The sequence below is a fragment of the Martes martes genome (assembly GCF_963455335.1).
Source record: "Martes martes genome assembly, chromosome: X".
Taxonomy (NCBI): Eukaryota; Metazoa; Chordata; class Mammalia; order Carnivora; family Mustelidae; genus Martes; species Martes martes.
The window spans coordinates 120,686,027-120,708,604 of record NC_137897.1 but is presented as its reverse complement, the minus strand read 5'-3'; the positions used below and the strand labels follow the sequence as shown (position 1 = coordinate 120,708,604).

General features: G+C 59.6%; 1 protein-coding gene across 1 annotated transcript; it reads left to right on the top strand.

Annotated features, from left to right (window-relative positions):
• Positions 1-2,203: 2,203 nt before the first annotated feature.
• On the top strand, positions 2,204-15,318 carry L1CAM (L1 cell adhesion molecule; the record flags this gene model as incomplete). Its single annotated transcript, XM_080795378.1, has 26 exons — positions 2,204-2,279; positions 5,523-5,628; positions 5,855-6,057; positions 7,047-7,169; positions 7,276-7,446; positions 7,695-7,806; positions 7,935-8,119; positions 8,289-8,420; positions 8,549-8,692; positions 9,293-9,404; positions 9,513-9,679; positions 9,769-9,925; positions 10,108-10,232; positions 10,342-10,452; positions 10,690-10,887; positions 11,031-11,101; positions 11,292-11,514; positions 11,985-12,100; positions 12,326-12,527; positions 12,610-12,732; positions 12,827-13,000; positions 13,102-13,221; positions 13,311-13,463; positions 13,876-14,010; positions 14,457-14,529; positions 15,087-15,318. 26 exons carry the CDS (start codon positions 2,204-2,206, stop codon positions 15,316-15,318), a joined length of 3,744 nt encoding a protein of 1,247 aa, XP_080651504.1.
• Between the last annotated feature and the right edge of the window lie 7,260 nt (positions 15,319-22,578).

Below are 22,578 nucleotides of genomic sequence, written 5' to 3'. Positions count from 1 at the left end.
CTCCTGCCTGTCTGAGTGCCCGGGAAGGTGGCAAGCTGGGTGGCAAATACCAGGAGACCGTGGGGCACTGGGACTGGGGAGTGGGGAGCAGGGGCTTGTATTGGCCGTGCATGTGCACCTGGGGTGTATCTGCTGAGCCCCGTTCTGGGAGCCTGGATTTTGAGGACACACAGGGGCTGCCATGACAGTGGTCATCATTCCAGCAAAGGGAGCACTCAGGTCTCCTCCGCGCAAGAGGGCCCTTCTTGGAGCTTGCCCTCGATGGTTTCCCTCCCCCCGCCTCTGAAGACTAGAGCGTTCAGAGCTCCCAAGGTGGTTGTTTGATCGCCTGCCCTCTGATCTGAGTCTCCTACTGTTTCCTACAGGCCTTGAAGTGGAGGCCAAGCCTGCCCAGGGGCCACCCTGCTAGTACTGGCTTTGTGGGGGAAGGTCTGCTGTTGCTCTTCCTTTCTGGGCCCCAGCTTAGTTCTTGCAAGTTGGGAACTGGCCATGCGGTCACCACTTTCAGCCCTCCAAGTCATCCTCTTGGCCTTCAGCCCATCCATGTTGACCTGTCCTGGTGCTCCTCCACCTCCCCCATCCCCAGTCAGCTGACCGCTCTCCACCACCATCCATTTGCCCTTCCTAGTCCCCAGGCGGTCTGTTGCATTCACCACTCTTCTTGGGTCACCTTACCAAAACCCAGTGTATGGCTGCTAGTTGCTTCCTGACAGAGTCTAGATGCCTAACCTATTCTAGGCCTCCCTACCCACCCCTTCAGCTTCTGGATGAGGCTTTGTCTCCCTTCGTTGAGGTCTTCGCTGGGCACAATGACGATGTCCAGTATGGTCTTGGGGAGGGCACCGAGAACCCAGCTCCAGACTCAAGCTCTTGGTCAACAGCAGCCTACTTTTACCCTTGCTGCACTTTCTCCACTTGCCTCTTTCTCACACCCCTTCCTGTTGGGAGTCAAAGTTCGCTGTCTTCTTGGGAGTGTGTTTCCTCTTCTGGTCATTGGCAGAGAAACCCCCATTGCCTGCACCTCCCGTCTTCAGGGCTTCTTGCATGCAGGTGGGATGTGGGTGTGGCTTCTGTCACTTCGTGCTTGAGTGGACACATCTAGCAGTTGAGCCCGGAAGACTCAGAAAAAGACCTGGGCTTGCCAGACACTTGAGAGGTGACAGAAACACTGTCCCAGAGCTCCCCCTGATCCCTGCCCTAACCCTGGCTTGCAGCATTTGGAAGGGGAGAGGCCACACTCACTTCTATTGCCTCGCAGGGGACAGAGGAACAGAGGAGAGGTGCTTTCCTACTTTCCTTTCTCCTGCCACTTCTTGAGGTCAGGCTTCCTTCCCCCTTCTTCCATTTCCTCAAACTGTTCTGTGAAATGTCATCTTCCTGGGCCCCTTTCTTCCCTTCCCTGTCCCCACTTCCCAAGATCCCTCTGCCCCCCTCACCAGTGTTTTAGACCTGAACAGCACCCAGAGATCAGTTGGCTCTGAAACCCATGGCAGTGAGACTGACAAGAGTTCTCTGCATACATGCACACCCCTGCTTGTGTGCAACACAGAGAGAGCACATGTGAGGATTCATCCCCCACAGGTACACATGAGAAGACACATGTGTTCCTGCGTGCACACAGCTATCTATACCCATGCATTGACACATACCCACTCGTGAGTGCACTCCCCTCCCAGAGAGGACGTATACAAATGTGCTCCTGCCTGCACACACACAACCACATAAACACTAATGTGCATATTTGGCTACGTGCCCATCGTCATCCACACTCATGCATTGAGTGGCCTGTGGCATGCCCAGGGGAGCTGATTGGGGCAACAAGTTGATGCTGGAGAGGTAGCTGGTGCGGAAGGCACAGACAGAGGAGAAAGGGAATGAAAGGAAACCTGGAGGCCTAGCCAGTGCTAAGACTCTTCTAGGTTTCTCCCTCTAAGGTGTGGGGGAGGGAGGGATGGGGGAGCCGGCCAGCCGGGGGCGGGGCGGGGGGCGGGGCCAGGAGCCGGGGCTCGCCCAGATGTTAGTCACTAAAGTCGTCCGTTCTCTCCTCTCTCCTCCCCCACCCTTCCTTTCCCTCCTTCCCTCTCCCAGTGCCCCCACCCCCGGATCCCGCCCCAAGCCGCCCAGCAGCCCCCTTCCCTCCGGCCGGAGCCTGAGCCAAGCCCGGCCGGCTGTGCCGTGCCGAGCTGCCGGCGCCGCCGGGAAGATGGCCGTGTCGCTGCGGTACTTGTGGCCTCTGCTTCTGTGCAGCCCCTGCCTGCTCATCCAGATTCCCGACGAATGTGAGTAGCCGGAGGGAGCCTTGACGCCTCCATTCGCCGCCGCGCCGGGCTCCTCTTTATCTTCTGCTTCCTCGCCTTCTGCTGGCTCTGGACCCTCACTCCTACTTTCCTGGGCACAGATGGGCAGGAGGCCCCCAGGACCTCTGGAGAGGACAGGGTGGAAGACGCGGGGTGTGTCAGCACCATGGATAGGGGACAGGGGCGGGCGGGGCGGGCGGTTTCAGGACCACGGACAGCGGGCTTGGCGCTGGCCCAACCCCCTCTGTGCTCGCCCTTGGCCCGCCCTCCCCCACCCGCCGCCCGGGTTGTGGCGGGCAAGAGAAGGGGGCCTGGCCCCGGTTACGGGCTAGCTTGTGCAAAAGCCTGGATTCAAGTTTTGCCTTCCTTCTGACTTGAATAATCCCATCTCGGGCCTTTGGTGGCCCTGTCTGTGAACTGAGACAGGACAAGACACCTTACAAAGGCCCAGCAGCTTTCTGGATCCTTATGAATGGGTGGGGCCGAGGGGTGGGACTGATGGAACCTTCCGTTTGCTGAGTGTCCTGGATAGGTGTGTGGGTGTTGGGAAGTGTGGCTGGAGGTTTGTGACAAACCATGAGTATTTGCGTGTGCTTGTGAGTTGCACAGACTGTGTATTTGCGTATACGGAAGTGTGTGGTTGTGATTGACAACATGTGGATATTCTTTAGTGTGATTTTGATTTCCTATATGTGTAGGTTGGTGTGTCGCTATAACTGTTACTGGTCAGGTTTGTGAAGGTCTGCAGGTGTTTGTTAGCCTCTGATCGTGGTTGGGTCGAGTGTGTGTGTGAGCTGGGGCCGCGTGTGGGGTGTGCGTTACTGTGCTGTTTATCTTGAGCCCGCTCCTTGCTCGGTAGTTCCAGTGCTTTCACCCTCACTTTGCTACCTTTGTCTGAGCCTGGAGCTGGAGGAGGCCAGTGTCACTGAAAGATGAGCTGGGGGCTGGCAGTGGGGAAGACTGTCTGTGCCAGGAATGGGACAGGGGCTGAGGGAGGTGGGCTTGGAAGGTACCCGGCATTGGCAGAAGGCAGCCGAGGGTCTGGAGGAGGTGGAGAGGGGACAAACGATGGGGATGTCCCCTTAGATGCACACGTGGGTAGACACAGACAAGCCACCTGTATCCAACCAGGCCCAGATATACAGAAGGGGCAGAGACCCTGAGAGGACACATGGGAGGCACGCACGCATACACACACACACACACACACACACGAACGAGGGGTTTAGACACAAAGAGAGTCACCCACACAGATGGAGGCAGGTGTACGATATGGAACGCAAGCACGCACACCCACAGCCTTCAGATGTGCTCCGGCGGGACACACCCATGTACAAACACACTGCCGGGCAAACGCATTGCAGGCAGAACACCCAGGAGCATTCACAGGTCTGCCTGGATTCACACTTTTGCACACTCACGTACGTGTACCTGTCCTCCTTCCCCTCCATCTCCTTTTGGTTGCTTTTCAGGCCTTACCCTGGGCACCAGCCCGGCCCGCCTGCCACCACACTGCCTGGGCCATCTGGCCAGGCGTGTCTGTGTGCAGAGGGGCAGGGAGAATTTGGAGAAAGGGAGGAGTGAGGAGACAGACGTGCGCTGCCCTGAGCACTGGCCAGCGCTGGTTATTGACCCCAGTACAATATGGTGGATGGCGGGGTGCCTCCCCTTTGGGACCTTCAGCTATAGCCTGCTCCCCCTTGCAGCTCCGGGCCCCTTTGTCTCTTCTCCCGCTTCCTCCGTCCAGTCCATTTTCCCCATCTTGTTCTCCATCCCAGTCACCATCTCTTGCTCTTGGGCTGCCTGCGCTGGCCCCTCCGCAGCTCAGGGCTTCCTGGACAGTGTCCCCAGGAAGCCTCCTATCTCTCTGGGGACCCTTAACGGAGGCCTTCTGCGGAGACAAAGCTTCCCGAAGCCTCCCTGCCTCCTCTCCCCTCCTCACAGCCACCCAGGCCCATGGGGCGCTGAGTCCTGCAGCTGGGAGGCCGAAGCTCCGGCCCCCCGCCCCAGGGAACTTGGGGGCTGGTGGGGAGGAAGGCAGGGGAGAGAGAGGGGGCAGGCATCAGCCCTGCAGGCGACGGAAACTCGGAAACTCGGCGGCAGCCTGGCCTTTGGGAGGGTTTCACGGGGGGAGGGGCGGCTGGGCTCCCGAGGCTGGGCCAGGATAATTGAAAACGCCTGAGCCGTGCTAATTGGATTAGGAGGGAAGTGGGCTGGAGCCCGGGAGGGCACCCGGGACGCTGGGCTTCCTGCCTCCCCGGCTTCTGAGGCACCCTGGGTGGAACGGGGGTCAGTCCCGCAGGCCCTGCCAGGGGAAGGATGCAAGGTTCTGTCCAACGGGCACTACTTGTGAAGTGCACAGATTTCTCTTGAGAGCTGCGGCCTGGCCCCCTGTGGCCATGACCCCGCCCCTGGGACCCGAGATCGGGGACCCTGCCCTGTCCTCTGGGTCTTGACCTGCTACAATTCCAGCCTGGCATGTAACCCTCATGTTACACCACCCGTGGCCCTGGTTCACTCCCTCCCCTTCCTCGAGGCGAGGGGGTGGGTCTGCGGGGCCGGGGTGGGCTTACTTCTGCTCCCCCCCCATCAGCCATCGAGCCCCCTGCTGGGGCTTAGTGTCAGCATTTCTCTCTGCTCTCTCCCTTGCTGCCTGGATTCCTTAGATGAAGGATACCGGGGTAAGTTGGGGGAGGGTGGGAGTGTTTCCCAGGAGGCGGGCAAAGAGTGGTGCCTGCAAGTCCCCCTCCCGCATATGCTCTGTCTGCTCAGCTCTTCCCGCGCGGGCGGGCGGCACCCGCGTGCGGCGCCGACTTCTCTGGCTGTCTCACCTGTGGCCCGTCTTTGTTCTGTCTCTGCCCTGGCCTGGGCTTTCTTGCTCACCCTCCTACCTCTTGCCGGCGCTCCGTCCTCTCTGCTCCCCTCTCTCCGTGGGACTTCCTGGTTTCCGTCTGTGGCGTCACGTCTCTCTTAGATGTCTGTCCTCGGTCTTTGCGCTGCGATTCTCTCCGTTCTGTCTCTTCCCCGCGTTTGCACCGGGTCCCCTTCTCTCCGTCTTTTCATGGCGCGCAAGCCCATGGCTCTCTAGCTCATTCTTCCCCACCCCTCTCCTGTGGCCTTGGGACTCTAAGGGTTTCGAACCCTGCCGCCCTCCCAGTGGGACAGGGGTTGAGGCTGTGAAGCCAGACACCATCCTTGCCACATCTCTGTCTCTCCGGTCCCCAGTGATGGAACCACCTGTCATCACGGAACAGTCTCCACGGCGCCTGGTTGTCTTCCCTACAGATGACATCAGCCTCAAGTGTGAGGCTAGCGGCAACCCTGAAGTGCAGTGAGTGACCTTCACCTTCTAAGCCCTCAGCTTGCAGTCCTCGTGCCTCCCAGGGCCACCCAACTTCTGCGCCCAGACGCCCCAGATCTCTCTCGTCACCCTTGGTCCTTGCCCTGCCCGGCCCATCCCCAGGGTCCCTGGCTGCTCACAGCCTGGCCTCTGGCCTGTTCCAGCCCCTTTCCTGGGTTCCTGGGCCTCAGGCCTCTGAGCCCTTCTCTGCCCGCAGGTTCCGCTGGACTCGGGATGGCGTCCACTTCAAACCCAAGGAGGAAGTGGGGGTGACCGTGCACCAGGCACCACACTCTGGCTCCTTCACCATCACGGGCAACAACAGCAACTTTGCCCAGAGGTTCCAGGGCACCTACCGCTGCTTTGCCAGCAATAAGCTGGGCACGGCCATGTCCCATGAGATCCAGCTCATGGCCGAGGGTGCGAGACGCTGCAGGGGCCTGGGAGGGCCTGGGGCACACAAGAGGGTCCCCGAACGGGTCTCAGGGAGCTGGCGTGGGAGGCCGGGCTGGGAGCCACGCCCCTCCTGCTGGCAGTTTAGTGTGTGGAAGAGACTGGGGGCCCCGCCAGCCGCAGCCACCTTCCTCCTCCGCTCTCCAGCAGTGTCCCCCTCCTTCCGTGCTTTGTCCCTCTCTCCGCTATCTTTCTGGTCACCTCTGGCTCCCCTGCCTTTGCTTCTGCTTCTGGGCTTTGTTGCGCCTTGGCCTCCGGGGCCCTCCTCCCGACTCCCGCCTCCCGCACGACTCCCGCCTCCCGCACGCAGGCTCAGGCTTGTCGAGCTGCCTGGTTCCTCGCTCTGGTCTGCTCTGTCTGATCACTGCCGGGGCTTGGCCTTCCGTCCCCTCTGCAGCTCTGCGGTCCCTTCTCATTCTCCGCGGCTGCTGGGTCACGTCTTGCCCCTTTCCTCTGCTTTCCCTCCTCCCTGCTGCCTCCCTCGCCACCTCTGACCTGGCCCTCTGTCTCCCTCCTCGAGGCGCTCGCTCTCCAGCCCTGTTCCTATCTGTGCCTTCCTCTCCCTGGGGTTTTCCCTCTGCATCCCTTCCGCCCTGAGCTTGCCGCCTCTCCACCCCTCTGGTTACCTTGGCGACTGTTGCCATGGTTTCTGTGTCAGGATGATGGAAGGGTCTGTGACTCCCACATCCTTCCACAGCTCCCCTCCCCCATCACTGCACCACAGCCTCCCCCCCATCTTAGGCCTCTGGGTGGGAGCTGAGAATTGCGAAGGGTTAACCCTTCGCAGTCCTCTGCTCTTCTGCCCAGCCTCTCCTCTGCACGCGGAGGGTCTCAGCCTTGAGCCCAGAAAGGCCCTCCCACGGGGCGTCTGTCCTCCTTTCCCCTGCCCTGCCCTGCCCTGCCTTGACCAGGACGAGAGTTGGGACCCATAGCGCCAGCCCGTCTGTCCCCTCTAGGTGCCCCCAAGTGGCCGAAAGAGACAGTGAAGCCTGTAGAGGTGGAGGAGGGGGAGTCGGTGGTCCTGCCGTGCCACCCTCCGCCCAGCGCCGAGCCGCTCCGAATCTACTGGATGAACAGCAGTGGGTGCCCGCGAGGGGCTGCTGGCTGGGGTGAAGGTGGCCGCGGGTACCTCTCCCTGGGGGGGGGCCTGACCTTTGCTTCCTTGCCCCCCGCCCGCCCCCGCAGAGATCTTGCACATCAAGCAGGATGAGCGGGTAACGATGGGTCAGAACGGCAATCTCTACTTTGCCAACGTCCTCACCTCGGACAACCACTCGGACTACATCTGCCACGCCCACTTCCCCGGCACCCGGACCATCATCCAGAAGGAACCCATTGACCTCCGGGTCAAGGCCAGTGAGTCCCAAAGACTCGGACACCCGCCCCCGCCCCCAGGCACGACCCAGCCCAAAGACCAGACGGCTTCAGTGTTCCGCCAGGACTGCTCAACCCCCACTTGGACCCTGGCCAGACCCCGTCCTGGGAGGCCAGACCAGAGACGGGGTCCTCCCTTTAGAACAGAGGAGGAAACAGGCCCCACCCAGGACCTCGCAGGGGAGTCATCTACCCTGGTAACTTCGTGGGTGCTTCCTTTCTCCTCCCAGCCAACAGCATGATCGACCGGAAGCCGCGCCTGCTCTTCCCCACCAACTCCAGCAGCCACCTGGTGGCCCTGCAGGGGCAGCCGCTGGTCCTCGAGTGCATCGCCGAGGGCTTGTGAGTCTGGGGGCCCTGGGCGGGGGCGGGCAGATGGGGGGGGCTCTGTCTCTGGCCCAGGCTGAGCAGCCTTGTGCTCTCTCCGATGTGCTCTGCCCCCACCCCCCGCCCCGCTTGGCCCCGGGCAGCCCTACGCCCACCATCAAGTGGCTGCGCCCCAGTGGCCCCATGCCGGCTGACCGAGTCGCCTACCAGAACCACAACAAGACGCTGCAGCTGCTAAACGTGGCGGAGGAGGACGACGGCGAGTACCGGTGCCTGGCCGAGAACTCGCTGGGCAGCGCCCGGCACACCTACTACGTCACTGTGGAGGGTAAGGTGCCTCCCTGGGCCGCACCAGCTCCTGGGGTGACCTCCAGGGACAGGAGCCTGCAGTGCCCAAGGTGGTGGCGGGGCCGGGCGGGGCGGGGGGGGGGTAGTTGCTGGGGCAGGGCGGTGGCTGCGGGCTCAGGGCAGCTCTCCCCCTCCCCCCACCCCCGCAGCTGCCCCCTACTGGCTGCACAAGCCGCAGAGTCATCTGTACGGGCCCGGCGAGACCGCCCGCCTAGACTGCCAGGTGCAGGGGAGGCCCCAGCCCGAAGTCACCTGGAGAATCAATGGCATTCCTGTGCAGGGTGAGCGGGGCCTCGGGCAGGGGCGGGCAGCCCGGGGGAGCCCTGGGGTGGGAGGGGAGGGTGAGGGGGGCCTCAGCGTGCCTCACGGCTCGGCCCCTGACCCCCGGGCACACCTGCTGCTCATGCAGAGCTGGCTAAGGACCAGAAGTACCGGATCCAGCGTGGGGCCTTGATTCTGAGCCACGTGCAGCCCAGCGACACGATGGTGACACAGTGCGAGGCCCGCAACCGGCACGGGCTCCTGCTGGCCAATGCCTACATCTATGTCGTTCGTGAGTAACCCGTCTGTCTGACCCCGCGGCCCACCCGGCGAGGCCACCAGACTGACTCGGCCAACGGCTGCTTTGTTTGCCGTGGCTGCCTCTCTCCTCCCCGGGATCCTTCACCCCATCTCTCTCCCACCTTCGTCAGCAGCGTGGGGTGGGGGTGGGGGCGGCGCTGTGGAGGGAGGGCAGGGCCTGGCTGCCATTTACAGCTGACACGGTGGCTTCAGACAGTGCGCTGGCCCGCCACGTGTCACTGAGCGGAGGCCGTGTCTCTGAGGCCAGCCCGGTGTCTCCTCTCTCAGAGCCTCTGGAAAGGCAGGGATGGGCCAGGAAGGCTTTCAGGAAGAGGTGGGCTCTCGTGGGGGCCTCATGTAATTGGCCAAACTTGGGTGCTTGGGATGGGAGGCATATCTGAGGCCTACTGGAAGGCAGAGGCTCAGCCTGGGTACAGGGAAGCAAGACGGGCAGGGCTCTTGGGGACCTGAGAATGGCCCCTGAGCCCATCCGGGAGAGGCTGGCCTGCTGAGCCCTCGCCTACGCTGATGACTTACAGACCCTCGCCCTACCCTGAGCCCTGCCTGTCCCCTGTAACTACTTCTCCCCCAGAGCTTCCTGCCAAGATCCTGACCCCAGACAACGAGACCTACATGGCAGTCGAGGGCAGCACCGCCTATCTTCTGTGCAAGGCCTTTGGAGCCCCTGTGCCCAGTGTCCAGTGGTGAGTGACCCCTCCCCAGGGGGGTGCCTCCAAGCCACCTTCTGGCCCAGGGAGGGCAGGGCCCCCAACCGGCCAGGCTCTGAGCCGGGCCTGCCCTGCTCACTCCAGGCTGGACAAGGAAGGGAAGACCGTGCTGCGGGACGAACGTTTCTTCCCCTACACCAACGGGACCCTGGGCATCCGGGACCTCCAGGCCAATGACACTGGCCACTACTTCTGCCAGGCTGCCAACGACCAGAACAATGTGACCATTGTGGCTAACCTGCAGGTCAAAGGTCTGATGTGATCAGCAACACCTCCAGGAGGGAGGGTTAGGGTCTCCGGAGACCACCGACGTGACCCCGCTTTCCTTCCTTGCCCTCAGATGCCACTCGGATCACGCAGGGGCCGCAGAGTGCGATCGAGAAGAAAGGCTCAAAAGTGACTTTCACGTGCCAGGCCTTCTTTGACCCCTCCTTGCAGCACACCATCACTTGGCGAGGGGACGGTCGAAACCTTCAGGAGTCTGGGGACAGTGACAAGTGCGGGCCCGGCCCCAACCTCGGCCTGGTGGAAGGGGGCAGAGTGGGGAAAGCAGGACGTCCAGACCTCCTGGCCTCATCCGCGGGGGAGCGCTCCTGCCTTGAGCAGGGAGGTTCTGGCAAGCGAGGGAGGGGAGGGGAGCAGAACAAAGGGACAAGCATGTGCCCCCTGCCCCCGGCAGGTACTTCATAGAGGAGGGGCGCCTGGTCATCCACAGCCTGGACTACAGTGACCAGGGCAACTACAGCTGCGTGGCCAGCACCGAGCTGGACGTGGTGGAGAGCCGGGCCCAGCTCCTGGTAGTGGGTGAGTCCCAGGATGGTACTGGGCTGTTGGCCTGGGAGCCCCCCTCCAGCTGGGGAGGGGGTGGCCGGCTGGCCTTCGGGCCGGAGGATCCACTCTCCGTGACCCACAGGGAGCCCCGGGCCGGTGCCCCAGCTGGAGCTGTCCGACCGCCACCTGCTGGAGCAGAGCCAGGTGCGCCTGTCTTGGAGACCCGCCGAGGACCATAACGCCCCCATCGAGAGTAAGAGGGCTGAGCGTGGCCCCTCTCCCCTGCCAGGTCGCCCCTGGTCGCCTTCCCTCCTGGTGGGACTCCTCCTCCTGGGACCACGGCTCCATGACGGGGCCCCCCTCCGTGGGGCTCGGGGTTCCTCCCCGGCCTCGGGCACTCCCTTTCCCATTCAGGGAGAGTCGGGCTTATACCCCTGTCTGCCCCTCCCCCATACACCCCACGCCAAGTCACCGGTTCACTTCTTGCCAGAGTATGACATTGAATTTGAAGACAAGGAGATGGCGCCTCAGGAATGGTACAGTCTGGGCAAGGTGCCCGGGAACCAGACCTCCACCACCCTCAAGCTCTCGCCCTACGTGCGCTACTCCTTCCGAGTTACTGCCATCAACAAGTACGGGCCTGGAGAGCCCAGCCCGGCCTCCGAGACCGTGGTCACACCTGAGGCAGGTGAGCTACCTGGGGTCCAAGGGGAAGAGCTTCTGGCTCCTGGCTTCCAAGCGCCACAAAGGGCCCCCTCCTTCCTTGGGCCTAAGCCTTCGCAGCCTCGGTGGGAGCCCACAGCTCTGATGTCTTACCATGTTATTTTCTAGCCCCGGAGAAGAACCCTGTGGACGTGAAGGGGGAAGGGAACGAGACCAGCAACATGGTCATCACTTGGAAGGTGAGGGGCCCCTGGGCTGAGCATGCCCAGGACATCAGGCCGGGATGCGGGATGCGGGTGTCGGCTGCTCCCCCGACTGTGCGAAGGATCAGAAGACAACAGGACATGAGGCTGGGCTCCGGAGTGGGTCAGCGCGTGGGGGGGGGGTGCTGTTGGCTGACCAGCTCCGCTTCTGCTCACCCCTCTCTAGCCCCTTAGATGGATGGACTGGAATGCCCCCCAGGTTCAGTACCGTGTCCAGTGGCGCCCTCAGGGGACACGGGGTGCTTGGCAGGAACAGATCGTGAGCGAGCCCTTGCTGGTTGTGTCCAACACGTCCACCTTTGTGCCTTATGAGATCAAAGTCCAGGCCGTCAACAGCCAGGGCAAGGGCCCTGAGCCGCAGATTACCATTGGCTACTCGGGGGAAGACTGTGAGTATTGGGCAAATGCTGGCCAGGTCCCCAGCCCTCCCTCCATGCTGGGGCTCTCAATAGAGCATTTCCTAGGAGCAGGGACATTTTCTTCCCTAACCAGAGTGCCCTCACAAGTACAGAAGTTTATCATTGATCATCGAGACACTGTTTTGCTAGTCGGCAGCCGACATCCCGGGTGTACCCATCCGTGCTGTCTTCCGCCCAGTCCAGGATCCAGTCCAGACCCCCCGTGAGGTCTAGTTGTCCTGCGCTTTTCCTTTCCTTGCATCTGGAACGTTACTAGGCACTGATTGCGGTCACCTGGTCAAGATCCTTCCTCCCTTGCAACTAATAGACGGCCTGCCGGGAGAGCCCGACACCAGGCACCCGCCCCATAGAGCAGCCAGACCCATCTTCCTTCTGCGGGGGGGTTCGGGGCTGGCCCCCGGATGCCGCAGGCCCTCATCCCTGTCGCCGGCTGCTTGCAGACCCCCAGGCAAGCCCTGAGCTGGAAGGCGTCAAGATCCTCAACTCTAGCACCGTGCTGGTCCGGTGGTGGCCGGTGGACCCCGCCCAGGTCAAGGGCCACCTCCGAGGATACAATGTAAGGAAGGGTTCAAGGTGTGGGGGCGGCGGGATCCCCCGGGTGACGCATGAGGCCACCAGGAGTAGCAGCACTGGGGTGGGCCCCTGCCACCTGCCAGCTGCTCTCCCAGGAGTCCCTGGGGTGGGACGAAAGGGTCCCCATTGAGGGCAGTGGGAAGCAGGCCCGAGGAGGGGCGCTACCCGCCGCCTTCCACCCTACGGGGTCTCCTGCCGCTCTCCGCAGGTGACATACTGGTGGGAGGGCAGTCAGAGGAAGCACAGCAAGAGGCATGTCCACAGAGGCCACGTGGTGGTGCCCGCCAACGCCACCAGCGCCGTCCTGGGAGGCCTGCGGCCCTACAGCTCCTACCGCCTGGAGGTGCAGGCCTTCAATGGCCGGGGGCTGGGGCCCGCCAGCGAGATGGCCTTCAAGACCCCCGAGGGAGGTGAGCCTGGGCCCCGCCCCCGGCCCGTCCTCCCCCTGGCAGCCCCAGGGGAGGCCCTGCCGCTCTTCTCTGTGCCCCACAGTGCCAGGCCACCCCGAGGCGCTGCACCTGGAGTGCCAGTCGGACACCAGCCTGCTGCTACGCTGGCAGCCGCCGCTCAGCCGCAACGGCGTGCTCACCGGCTACGTGCTCTCCTACCGCCCTCGTGCGTGGGCGCGGCCCAGGCGTGGGGGGGGCTTGGGGCGCGGGGAGGGGGGCAGAGCCAGCAGCCGCGGCCGACTCCCCGCCTCTCCCCACAGTGGACGACGGGGACAAGGAGCAGCTGTCCTTTGACCTTCCGGACCCCGAGCTGCGGACGCACAACCTGACCAACCTCAGCCCGCACCTGCGGTACCGCTTCCGGCTGCAGGCCACCACCAAGGAGGGCCCCGGGGAGGCCATCGTGCGGGAGGGAGGCACCATGGCCTTATCTGGTGAGCGGCAGGGGCTGAGGAGGCCCCCGACCCGCAGCCAGGCCCCAGGAGGGCCAGCCTTGGGCTGCCTTGAGGACCCACAACCTCCTCTTGCTCCCCAGGGACCCCGGATTTTGGCAACATCTCGGCCATGGCCGGCGAGAATTACAGCGTGGTCTCCTGGGTCCCCAAGGAGGGCCAGTGCAACTTTGGGTTCCAGATCTGGTTCAAAGCCCTGGGGGGTGAGCACGAAGAGGGGCACCCCGGGGCTGGCACAACCCGGGCTGCTGCCTGGCGCTCCTGCTCATCCCTGCCGCCCTCACCCCTGCAGACGAGAAGATGAGCCCCCATCTGCCCCCGCAGTATGTCAGCTACAACCAGAGCTCCTACACACAGTGGGACCTGCAGCCCGACACCGACTACGAGATCCACCTGCTCAAGGAGAGGGTGCTCCTTAAGATGGCCGTGAAGACCAACGGCACCGGTGAGGCTTCTGTCGGCCCCGCGCGCCCACCGCTGCCCCAGGCCCCAGGCCGTGGCTCTGCTGTCCTCCTGGAATCCGGGGGCCGCTTGGCCCGCATTGAGAAGTCCGGGCCCCCGAAATGGCCTCTTTCACTGTCCTTCTCTTTTAACCGTTTCCGGGGCAGTCATCTTTGCAGAAGGTCCTCCTCCCCACCCCGCGCCCCCAACGGGTCCCCCCGCCCCGCGCCCCGTCAAGTGTCAGTTTCAAGCACGATTCAACGCCAAGTCATCACTGTCCCCCTCCCCTGCCCCCAGGCCCTGGGGTGTCTGCGGGCCTGGCCTTCCCCCAGCCCTGCCGGGTCCCCAAGGACAGAGGGCTGGGAGCGCGGGTCTCGCTGGGGCCCAGGCTCAGTGTCTTGGGAACCTCCCCCCAGGCCGTGTGAGGCTCCCTCCCGCCGGCTTCGCCACTGAGGGCTGGTTCATCGGCTTCATCAGCGCCGTCATCCTCCTGCTTCTTGTCTTGCTCATCCTCTGCTTTATCAAGCGCAGCAAAGGCGGCAAGTACTCTGGTAAGTGAGGCCAGCAGCCTCCGGGTGGGGGGCGGGGCCCAGGCTCACCTCCCTTGGGGGTCTTGAAGGCCACCTCGCTGGCGGGCCCCAGTCCCCGGCCATGGGAGGCCTGCACCTCCGGACGGTAGGAGCTGTAGGGCCGCAGGTCTCCCAGGACGGCGCTGGTGGTGGTGATGGGCACCCGAGCCTCTGGCGGGATGGCGTGGCTGCCTGGGGACAGGCAAGGGGCCCCACAGGAGCTTCTGTGCACACCGGCAGCACGTGGCGCTCGGGCCCACGTGGGGTGAGGGGTCTGCCTCGAAGGCTTCCCAGCTTCTGAGCACTGCCGAGAGAGCACGGGGGCACTCGGGGCACAGAGGGTCTCCAGCCTGGGGATGGGGCCCAGTGCCCAGAGGCAGGCAGGGGTGGGAGAGGAAGCCGGGCCTTCTCGGTGTCTGTGTCTCCAGTGAAGGATAAGGAGGACACCCAGGTGGACTCCGAGGCCCGGCCAATGAAGGACGAGACCTTCGGCGAGTACAGGTGAGCCCAGGGACAAGAGCGGGGCCTGGCTGGCCACCCGGCACCACCCTTGCTTTCATATCTCACCCTGTCTCTCTCTCTCCTCTGTGCTGCTGGGCGATGTCAGGTCCCTGGAGAGGTAAGACGGGGGGTGGTGGGAAGATAGCAGCACAACCTGATGGCGGGGGCTGTTCCGCGGACAGTACCCCAGGGTTCTGCCTTCCCCCAGCCTTCTGGCCCAGCAGCTCCGTGTTTCGGGGAGAAGCCGACATGCCCCAACCCATCCCCACACTGATGCCCAGTTTATGGGCCTGCTGTCACCTGTAGGCTGAGCACCCCCTTCCTTCCTCTCGGCCCCTGGATCCTGGGCATGCCCAAATCGCGCCCCTCTGGTGGTGTGCGCCCCACCTGCCCTCCCGGGCGTGGGGCAAGGATGAGGACTTCTTCCTCAAATGAAAGGCAGGTGGAACCTGGGCCCTGCCCTCCGGCCGGGCCTCCTCCCTCAGGCTAGCACCTGCCCGCTCCTGCTGGGCTCCCCCGGGCAGCCTCCCACTCCCTCCCGCCCTCTGTCCTCACAGTGACAATGAGGAGAAGGCCTTTGGCAGCAGCCAGCCATCCCTCAATGGAGACATCAAGCCCCTGGGCAGCGATGACAGCCTGGCCGACTACGGGGGCAGCGTGGACGTCCAGTTTAACGAGGACGGCTCCTTCATCGGCCAGTACAGCGGCAAGAAGGAGAAGGAGACCACAGGAGGCAATGACAGCTCAGGGGCCGCCTCCCCCATCAACCCTGCCGGGGCGCTAGAGTAGCGCGTTCCAGCCAGGCAAGGCCAGGCAGGGCCAAGTCTGGGGCCGGGCTACAGGGGAGTCAGAGGCCAAGACCCCCGAGCCCAGTGCTGACCTTGGGACTGAGGCTCCATCCAATCCCTTCCAGGCCTCGGCCCCACCCTCCTGGCCCTGGGCCTGCGGGAGGCTTGAAGTTGGGGGCAGAGGAGAGGAGCTCACTGCCTCTGAACCCCTTCTGACTACCCGGTCCCCACTTTATTGCCAAAACCCAGCTGCACCCCTTCTTGGGCACGCACTGCTTTGTTCCAGCTCGGGGACCAATCACCCGCCCACCAAGAGCCTGCAGGTGCTGCCAGCCTCTGGGCAGAGAGGAAGTAGGGGTGGCCACTCTTCGGACAGCCTGGCTGGGGTTGGGGACGGGACTCGGTGTCCCCACCATCTGCTCCAATCAGGACGGGAGCTGGGCAAGCTGGCCGCGGGGGCGGAGGAGACCATCTGGAGGGCCCAGAGTCCCCACCTCGCAGTATCAAGCTGATCGCCACCTTCCTCCCGCTGCCCGTCCACCCCGCGGCCGGCTTCCCGGAGCTCTGCACACACGCTGCCTTCGGTGCCCACCAGACAACATCCAAGTGGCCTCTGTCACTGCCAGGGCGTGGGGCAGGCACGTTTCCCCGCTGCCCCTGCCACTGCCTGCAGCCCAGGACCCTCTAGCCACCCCGCCCGGTCTGAGTAGAGCCCCTCCTCAGCCTCCCCTCCCCCTCAGCCTTGGGAATGTAAATACACCGTGACCTTGAAAGTTTGTGCCCTCGCCTTTCCCCATATGCCACTAGTGTAGGCAGATGTCTGAGTCTCTAGGTGGTTTCTAGGTTTTATAGCAATTAGCTTTGATGATCCCATCCTAGGAAAAATAAAAACACACACACACACACACACACACACACAGGAAAAAGGAAAGATTGGTTGTCCCAGCTCTGCTGTGCTCCCGCCTGGCAGCTGCGGTCTCCCTGTATGCCTTTGCTTGGTCTGTTGATGAGCCCTTTACAAAAAAAAAACAAAAGAAATATATATATATGTACATAAATATCAGAATTATGACAGGAAAATAAAACCCTGTGACTGAAGACGAGCTGTGTCATTTTACCAGGCACACTGGCCTTAAGTGGACCCGCAGGGCCGGCCCCCGGCTCCCCGAGGGGAGGTCCGGTTCCTTCCACACAGCTCAGGGGCCGGCCGTGTTTCATCTGCAACTGAGCGCGAAAAGCATCTGAAGACAATTTCTTTCCCCCATTTGCCCTCTTCCCACTGCCAGATCAGCCCCTGGCGCTGAACCCAAGCCCTTGGCCCTCCCGGCCCCCAAGGCTGAGCTGCCGGTCGTCGAGGTCACCGGCCTTCCCCCGGCCCTGGCTCCCAGGTCGTGGCCGCTCAGGGCTCGCCCTCTTTTCTGCATGTCTCATTTTCCCGTCGCCGTTGATCAGTCCTGTGGGCCGACGAACCTGTTGTCCCAGCTGCCGTCACTAAAAACCCCGGCCCTCCCAGCACAGGCCCCTCCGGCCCCTGCCCCGGTTCCGCGCTCCGGTAGACAGCGAATCCCTTCAAGGCTCCTCCACACTCAGCCCGGCTTAACCTCCAGCCGTAGCGGTCAACGTCTGCTTCTTGTCCCCAGGATCAGGGCTTTTTGTGACATAACAAAGAAGATGTCTCGCTCAGCTGAAGGTCCATCTCCCGGCCTCTTTTGCACCGAGGTGGGGGCCGGTGGAAAGTGAGCGGATGGGGAGCCTTGAGGCTGGGCCTTCCCCTGCCCCAGTCCATCTCGTCGCTGGAAACCCAGTGTGGCCTGGGAAGGGCTGACTACTGGGCATTTCCGACCTGGGGCCCTGGCGACGGGGAGTCGTTCCGTCAGCCCTGGGCTGCCTTCCTAGAAGTGTGTTCACGCGTGGCACAGAGCCTAACCCGGGGCTTGAACTCGAGACCCTGGGGTCGAGACCTGAGCTGAGATCAAGAGTCGGACCCTTAGCCGACTGAGCCACCCAGGTGCCCCAGACTTGGATTTTTAAAGCAAGTTTGGGGGGGCGCCCGGCTGCCTCAGTCGGTAGTGTGTGACTCTTGATCTTTGGGTCGTGAGTTCAAGCCCCACGTTCTGAGTGGAGCCTACTTAAAACATTAAAAAAAGGGGCGCCTGCGTGGCTCAGTGGGTTAAGCCTCTGCCTTCGGCTCAGATCATGATCCCAGGGTCCTGGAATCGAGCCCCGCATCAGGCTCTCTGCTCTGCGGGGAGCCTGCTTCCTCCTCTCTCTGCCTGCCTCTCTGCCTACTTGTGATCTATCTCTTTGTGTCAAATAAATGAATAAAATCTTTAAAAAAAGATAAAAAAATAAAAAAAAAAATAAAGCAAGCTTAGGTTTACAGAAAAATTGAACCGGCAGTAGAATTCCTCCACAGAGTCCCTCACTCGCCAACCTCAGCAGTTTTCACTCCCGTTAACATCCGGCACTTGGAGTGGGACACCTGTTCCCACCCGTGAGCCAGGGCCGGTCTGTTGTCCACGAGTCCGCGGCGTTCACAAGGGCTCACTCGGTGCGTTCTGTGGATTCAGACAAACGTATAATGACATCGATCCGGCTTTCCCGGATCCTACGGAATTATTTTGCTGCCCCGACAATCCCCGAAGAACGTCTTCACCGAGACCTGGCGTGCATGAAGGAAAGTGTCTAGCTGTGTTTGGACCCGCAAGCCCCTCAGATCACGCTGCAGAGCCCTGGACAGCTGAAGCAAATTTTCCAATGCCCCAACACCGACAGATCAGCTCCGGGGCAGCCCACCTCCCCAGGCCAGCAGCGCCCCTCTCCGCAGAGCTCTGAGTCCCAGGGACTAGCCCCTGTCTCGAGGCTGCTAGTCCGAGGACCTGCAGCCCCTACCCATTCCTGCGGGAGTCTGCGGGGGCAGCCGGAACAAAGGAGCACAGACCAGGGGCTCCACCAACAAAAACGTCTCCTAGTTCTGGAAGCCGGAAGTCCGGGATCGAGGCGTCGGCAGAGCTGCGCTCCCTCCACACACTAGGGAAGGACCTGCCTGTTCCGGCTTCCTCATAAGATCCAGCCTGATGATGGAGAAACTGGTAACAGGAGTGCGTTGGGAATCCTGTCTCAAAAGAGGGGCCGCACGCATGGGTCTGTCTGCGTCTCCAGGCCTGAAAGCACCATTGGGTTTGCGGGGCCCGCTCCCCCCGCCACCAGGTGTTCTGCCTTCCACGTGAGAAGCACGAGCCCCAGCACTAGCAGCCCTACGGCTATAAAAAAGAAGAGAATTTTTATTTATCTTGTTTATTTTTTAAAGATTTTTTTAAAAAGAGGGCTCCTGGGTGCCTCAGTGGGTTAAGCCTCCGCCTTGGGCTCAGTCATGATCCTGGGATCGAGCCTCGCATCGGGCTCTTTGCTCAGCAGGGAGCCTGCTTCCCTCTCTGTCTCTGCCTGCCTCTCGGCCTGCTTGTGATCTCTGCCTGTCAAATAAATAAATAAAAATTTTTTAAAAAGCTTTTTTAAAAAAGATTTTATTTATTTATCAGACAGAGAGAGCACAAGCAGGTGAAGCAGCAGAGGCAGAGGGAGAAGCAGGCTCCCCGCCGAGCAGAGAGCCCGATGCGGGGCTCGATCCCAGGACTCCGGGATCATGACCTGAGCCGAAGGCAGAGGTTTAACCCACTGAGCCACCCAGGCGCCCCAAAACATTTCTTTAAAAAAAAAAGATTTTATTTATTTATTTGACAGGGATCACAAGTAGGCATAGAGGCAGGCACAGAGAGAGGGGGTAAGTAGGCTCCCCGCCGAGCAGAGAGCCCGATTCGAGGCTCGATCCCAGGACTCTGGGATCATGACCTGAGCCCAAGGCAGAGACTCAACCCATTGAGCCACCCAGGTGCCCCGAAAGATTTTGTTTTTTATGTTATCTCTATACCCAACGTGGGGCTTGAACTTACAACCCTGAAATGAAGAGTTGCTCGCTCTACCGACTGAGCCGGCCAGGTGTCCCTTAGAAAGTAAGAGAATGTTTAGGCTCTCATGCAAGTTCCCTGGTGCCTTGCAAGGGGGTACCCATTCTCCTCAAGACCCACCACAACCATCCCCTGTTACCATTAAACCCATAGCCAGGGTGTACTCTCCACAAGATCCAAGAGGAAATAGCTTATACACCAAAAGAATAACGAGAGTTTTGATAGCAAGTACTGGCAGAACACGGGCAGAGTACGTGTAAATTCTAGAGGTGTTCCGCCAAGGAGGAGAGGATGTGACATTGAGTTAGACGCAATTTATTGAGCTGACGCATTTACCAGGGAGTCTGTATTTAATGTTAGCCCGTATAGCTGCAAGAGACTCTAACAAGTCCACTTGGTTGGTTGACTTAAACTTGAAGTCAATCCTGGCCTAAATTTAGTGATATCAAGACATCAGAACAGGGGCGCCTGGGTGGCTCAGTGGGTTAAAGCCTCTGCCTTCGGCTCGGGTCATGATCTCAGGGTCCTGGGATCGAGCCCCGCATCAGGCTCTCTGCTCAGCAGGGAGCCTGCTTCCCCCCTCTCTTTCTCTGTGTGCCTCTCTGCCTCCTTGTGATCTCTGTCTGTCAGACAAATAAATAAAATCTTAAAAAAGAAAAAAAGATATCAGAACAATAGATCATTTGAATAGACCAATTACCCGCAAGGAGATTGAATCAATAATCAAAATAATTCCAACAAACCAAAGTTCCGGGTCAGACAGATGGCTTCACAAGTGAATTCTACCCAACATCCAAGGAAGAGTTAGTACCTATTCTTCTCAAACCAAAAAACAGAAGAACAAGGAGAGCTTCTATGAAGCCGGTATCACCAAAACCAGATAAGGACGCCACAGAAAAGAGAACTACAGACCAACATCTCTGACGAACATAGATGTAAAAATCCTCAACAAATCAGTGACAAACCAAATCCAACAGTACATTAAAAAGATCATTCACCACCATCAAGTGGGATTTATTCCCGGGATGCAAGTGTGGCTCAGGATTTACAAATCAATCAGTGTGACACATCACATGAATAAGAGAAAGGATACAAACCATATGATCATTTCAAGAGATGCAGAAGAAGCATTCGACGACGTACAACACCCAGTCACGATAAACAAACAAACAAACAGGGACGCCTGGGTGGCTCGGTTGGTTAAGCGGCTGCCTTCGGCTCAGGTCCTGGGATCGAGCCCCACATCGGGCTCCTTGCTCAGCGGGGAGCCTGCTTCTCCCTCTGCCTCTGCCTGCCTCTCTGTCTGCCTGTGCTCGCTCGCTCTGACAAAAAACCAACCAACCAAACAAACAAACCTCAACGAAGTGGGCTTAGAGGGAACACACCTCAACATCAGAAAGGCCATCTATGAAAAACCCACAACTAACATTATCCTCAGTGGGGAAAACTGAGAACTTTCCCATGAAGCTCACGAACAAGACGAGAACGTCTTACCCGCTCTCACCACTTTCATGTGACATAGTATTGGAGGCCCGAGCCGCAGCAGTTAGACAACAAAAGCAGTACCAGGCGTCCTAACTGGTAAGGAAGAAGGAAAACATTCGCTGTTTACAGATGACGTGATGCCACGTGTAGAAAACCCAGAAGAGGGGCGCCTGGGTGGCTCAGTGGGTTAAGCCTCTGCCTTTGGCTCAGGTCATGATCCCAGGGTCCTGGGATCGAGCCCCGCATCGGGCTCCCTGCTCAGCAGGGAGCCTGCTTCCTCCTCTCTCTTTCTGCCTGCCTCTCTGCCTACTTGTGATCTGTCTGTCAAATAAATAAATAAATAAATAAAAATCTTAAAAAAAAAAAAAAAGAAAACCCAGAAGATTCCGCCGAAAAAACCACTAGAACAGATCAAGGAATTCGGTAAAGTCGCAGGATACACAATTAACATGCAGAAATCTGTAGCGTTTCTGTACATCAATCATGAAGCAGCAGAAAGAGAAATGAGGGAACAATCCCATTTACAATTTCACCATAAATAATAAGATCCCTATGAGTAAGTAAACTTGACCATGAAGGTGAAAGACCTGTGCCTTGAAAACTCTAAACCATTGATGAAATTGCAGACGGCACAAACGAATGGAAAGACATCCTATGCTCATGGGTTGGAAGAACAGATACTGTTAAAATGTCTATGCTGCTCAAAGCAATCTACACATTTAATGCAATCCCTACCAAAATACCAGTAGAATTTTTCACAGAACCAGAACGAATGATCCTAAGATCTGGGACCACAAAAGACCCAGAATAGCCAAAGCAATTTTGAAAAAGAAAAGCAAACGGGGTGTCTGGGTGGCTCAGTGGGTTAAGCCTCTGCCTTCGGCTCGGGTCATGATCCCAGGGTCCTGGGACCGAACCCCGCACCGGGCTCCCTGCTCAGCGGGAAGCCTGCTTCTCCCTCTCCCACTCCCCCTGTTTGTGTTCCCTCTCTCACCGTATCTCTCTGTGTCAAATAATTGAATAAAATCTTAAAACAAAAAAAGAGAGGAAAAGCAAAGCTGGAGGCATCACAATGCCAGACTTCAAGTTGTAGTAATCAAAGTAGTATGATACAGGCACAAAAATAGACACTAGATCAACAGAATAGAACAGAAAACTCAGAAATAAACCCACAACTCTATGGACAATTCATCTTCGACAAAGCAGGAAAGAATGTCCAATGGAAAAAAAGACAGTCCCTTCAACTAACGGTGTTGGGAAACTGATCAGCTACATGCAGAAGAGCGAAGTTAGACCACTTTCCTACACCAAATATACACAAAATAAACTCAAAATGGATTAAGGACCTTAATGTGAGACCTGAAACCATAAAAATCCTAGAAGAGGACACAGGTAGTTATTTCTCTGGTATCAGCCGTAACAGCATCTTTCTATACGTCTCCTGAGGCAAGGGAAATAAAAGCAAAAACATAAACTAATAAAAACATAAACTAAAAACATAAACTAAAACTAAAACTAAAAACTAAAACTAAAACATAAACTAAAAACATAAACTAATTAAAAAGCTTCGGAGCGCCTGGGTGGCTCAGTTGGTTAAGCGACTGCCTTCAGCTCAGGTCATGATCCGGGAGTCCCGGGATCGAGTCCCGCTTTGGGCTCCCTGCTCAGCGGGGAGCCTGCTTCTCCCTCTGACCCTCCACTTCTCATGCTCTCTCTCTCTCATTTTTTCCTCTCTCCAATAAATAAAATCCTAGGAAAAGGAAAGGAAATCTTAAAAAACAAAAACAAAAACAAAAAAACTTCTGCACAGT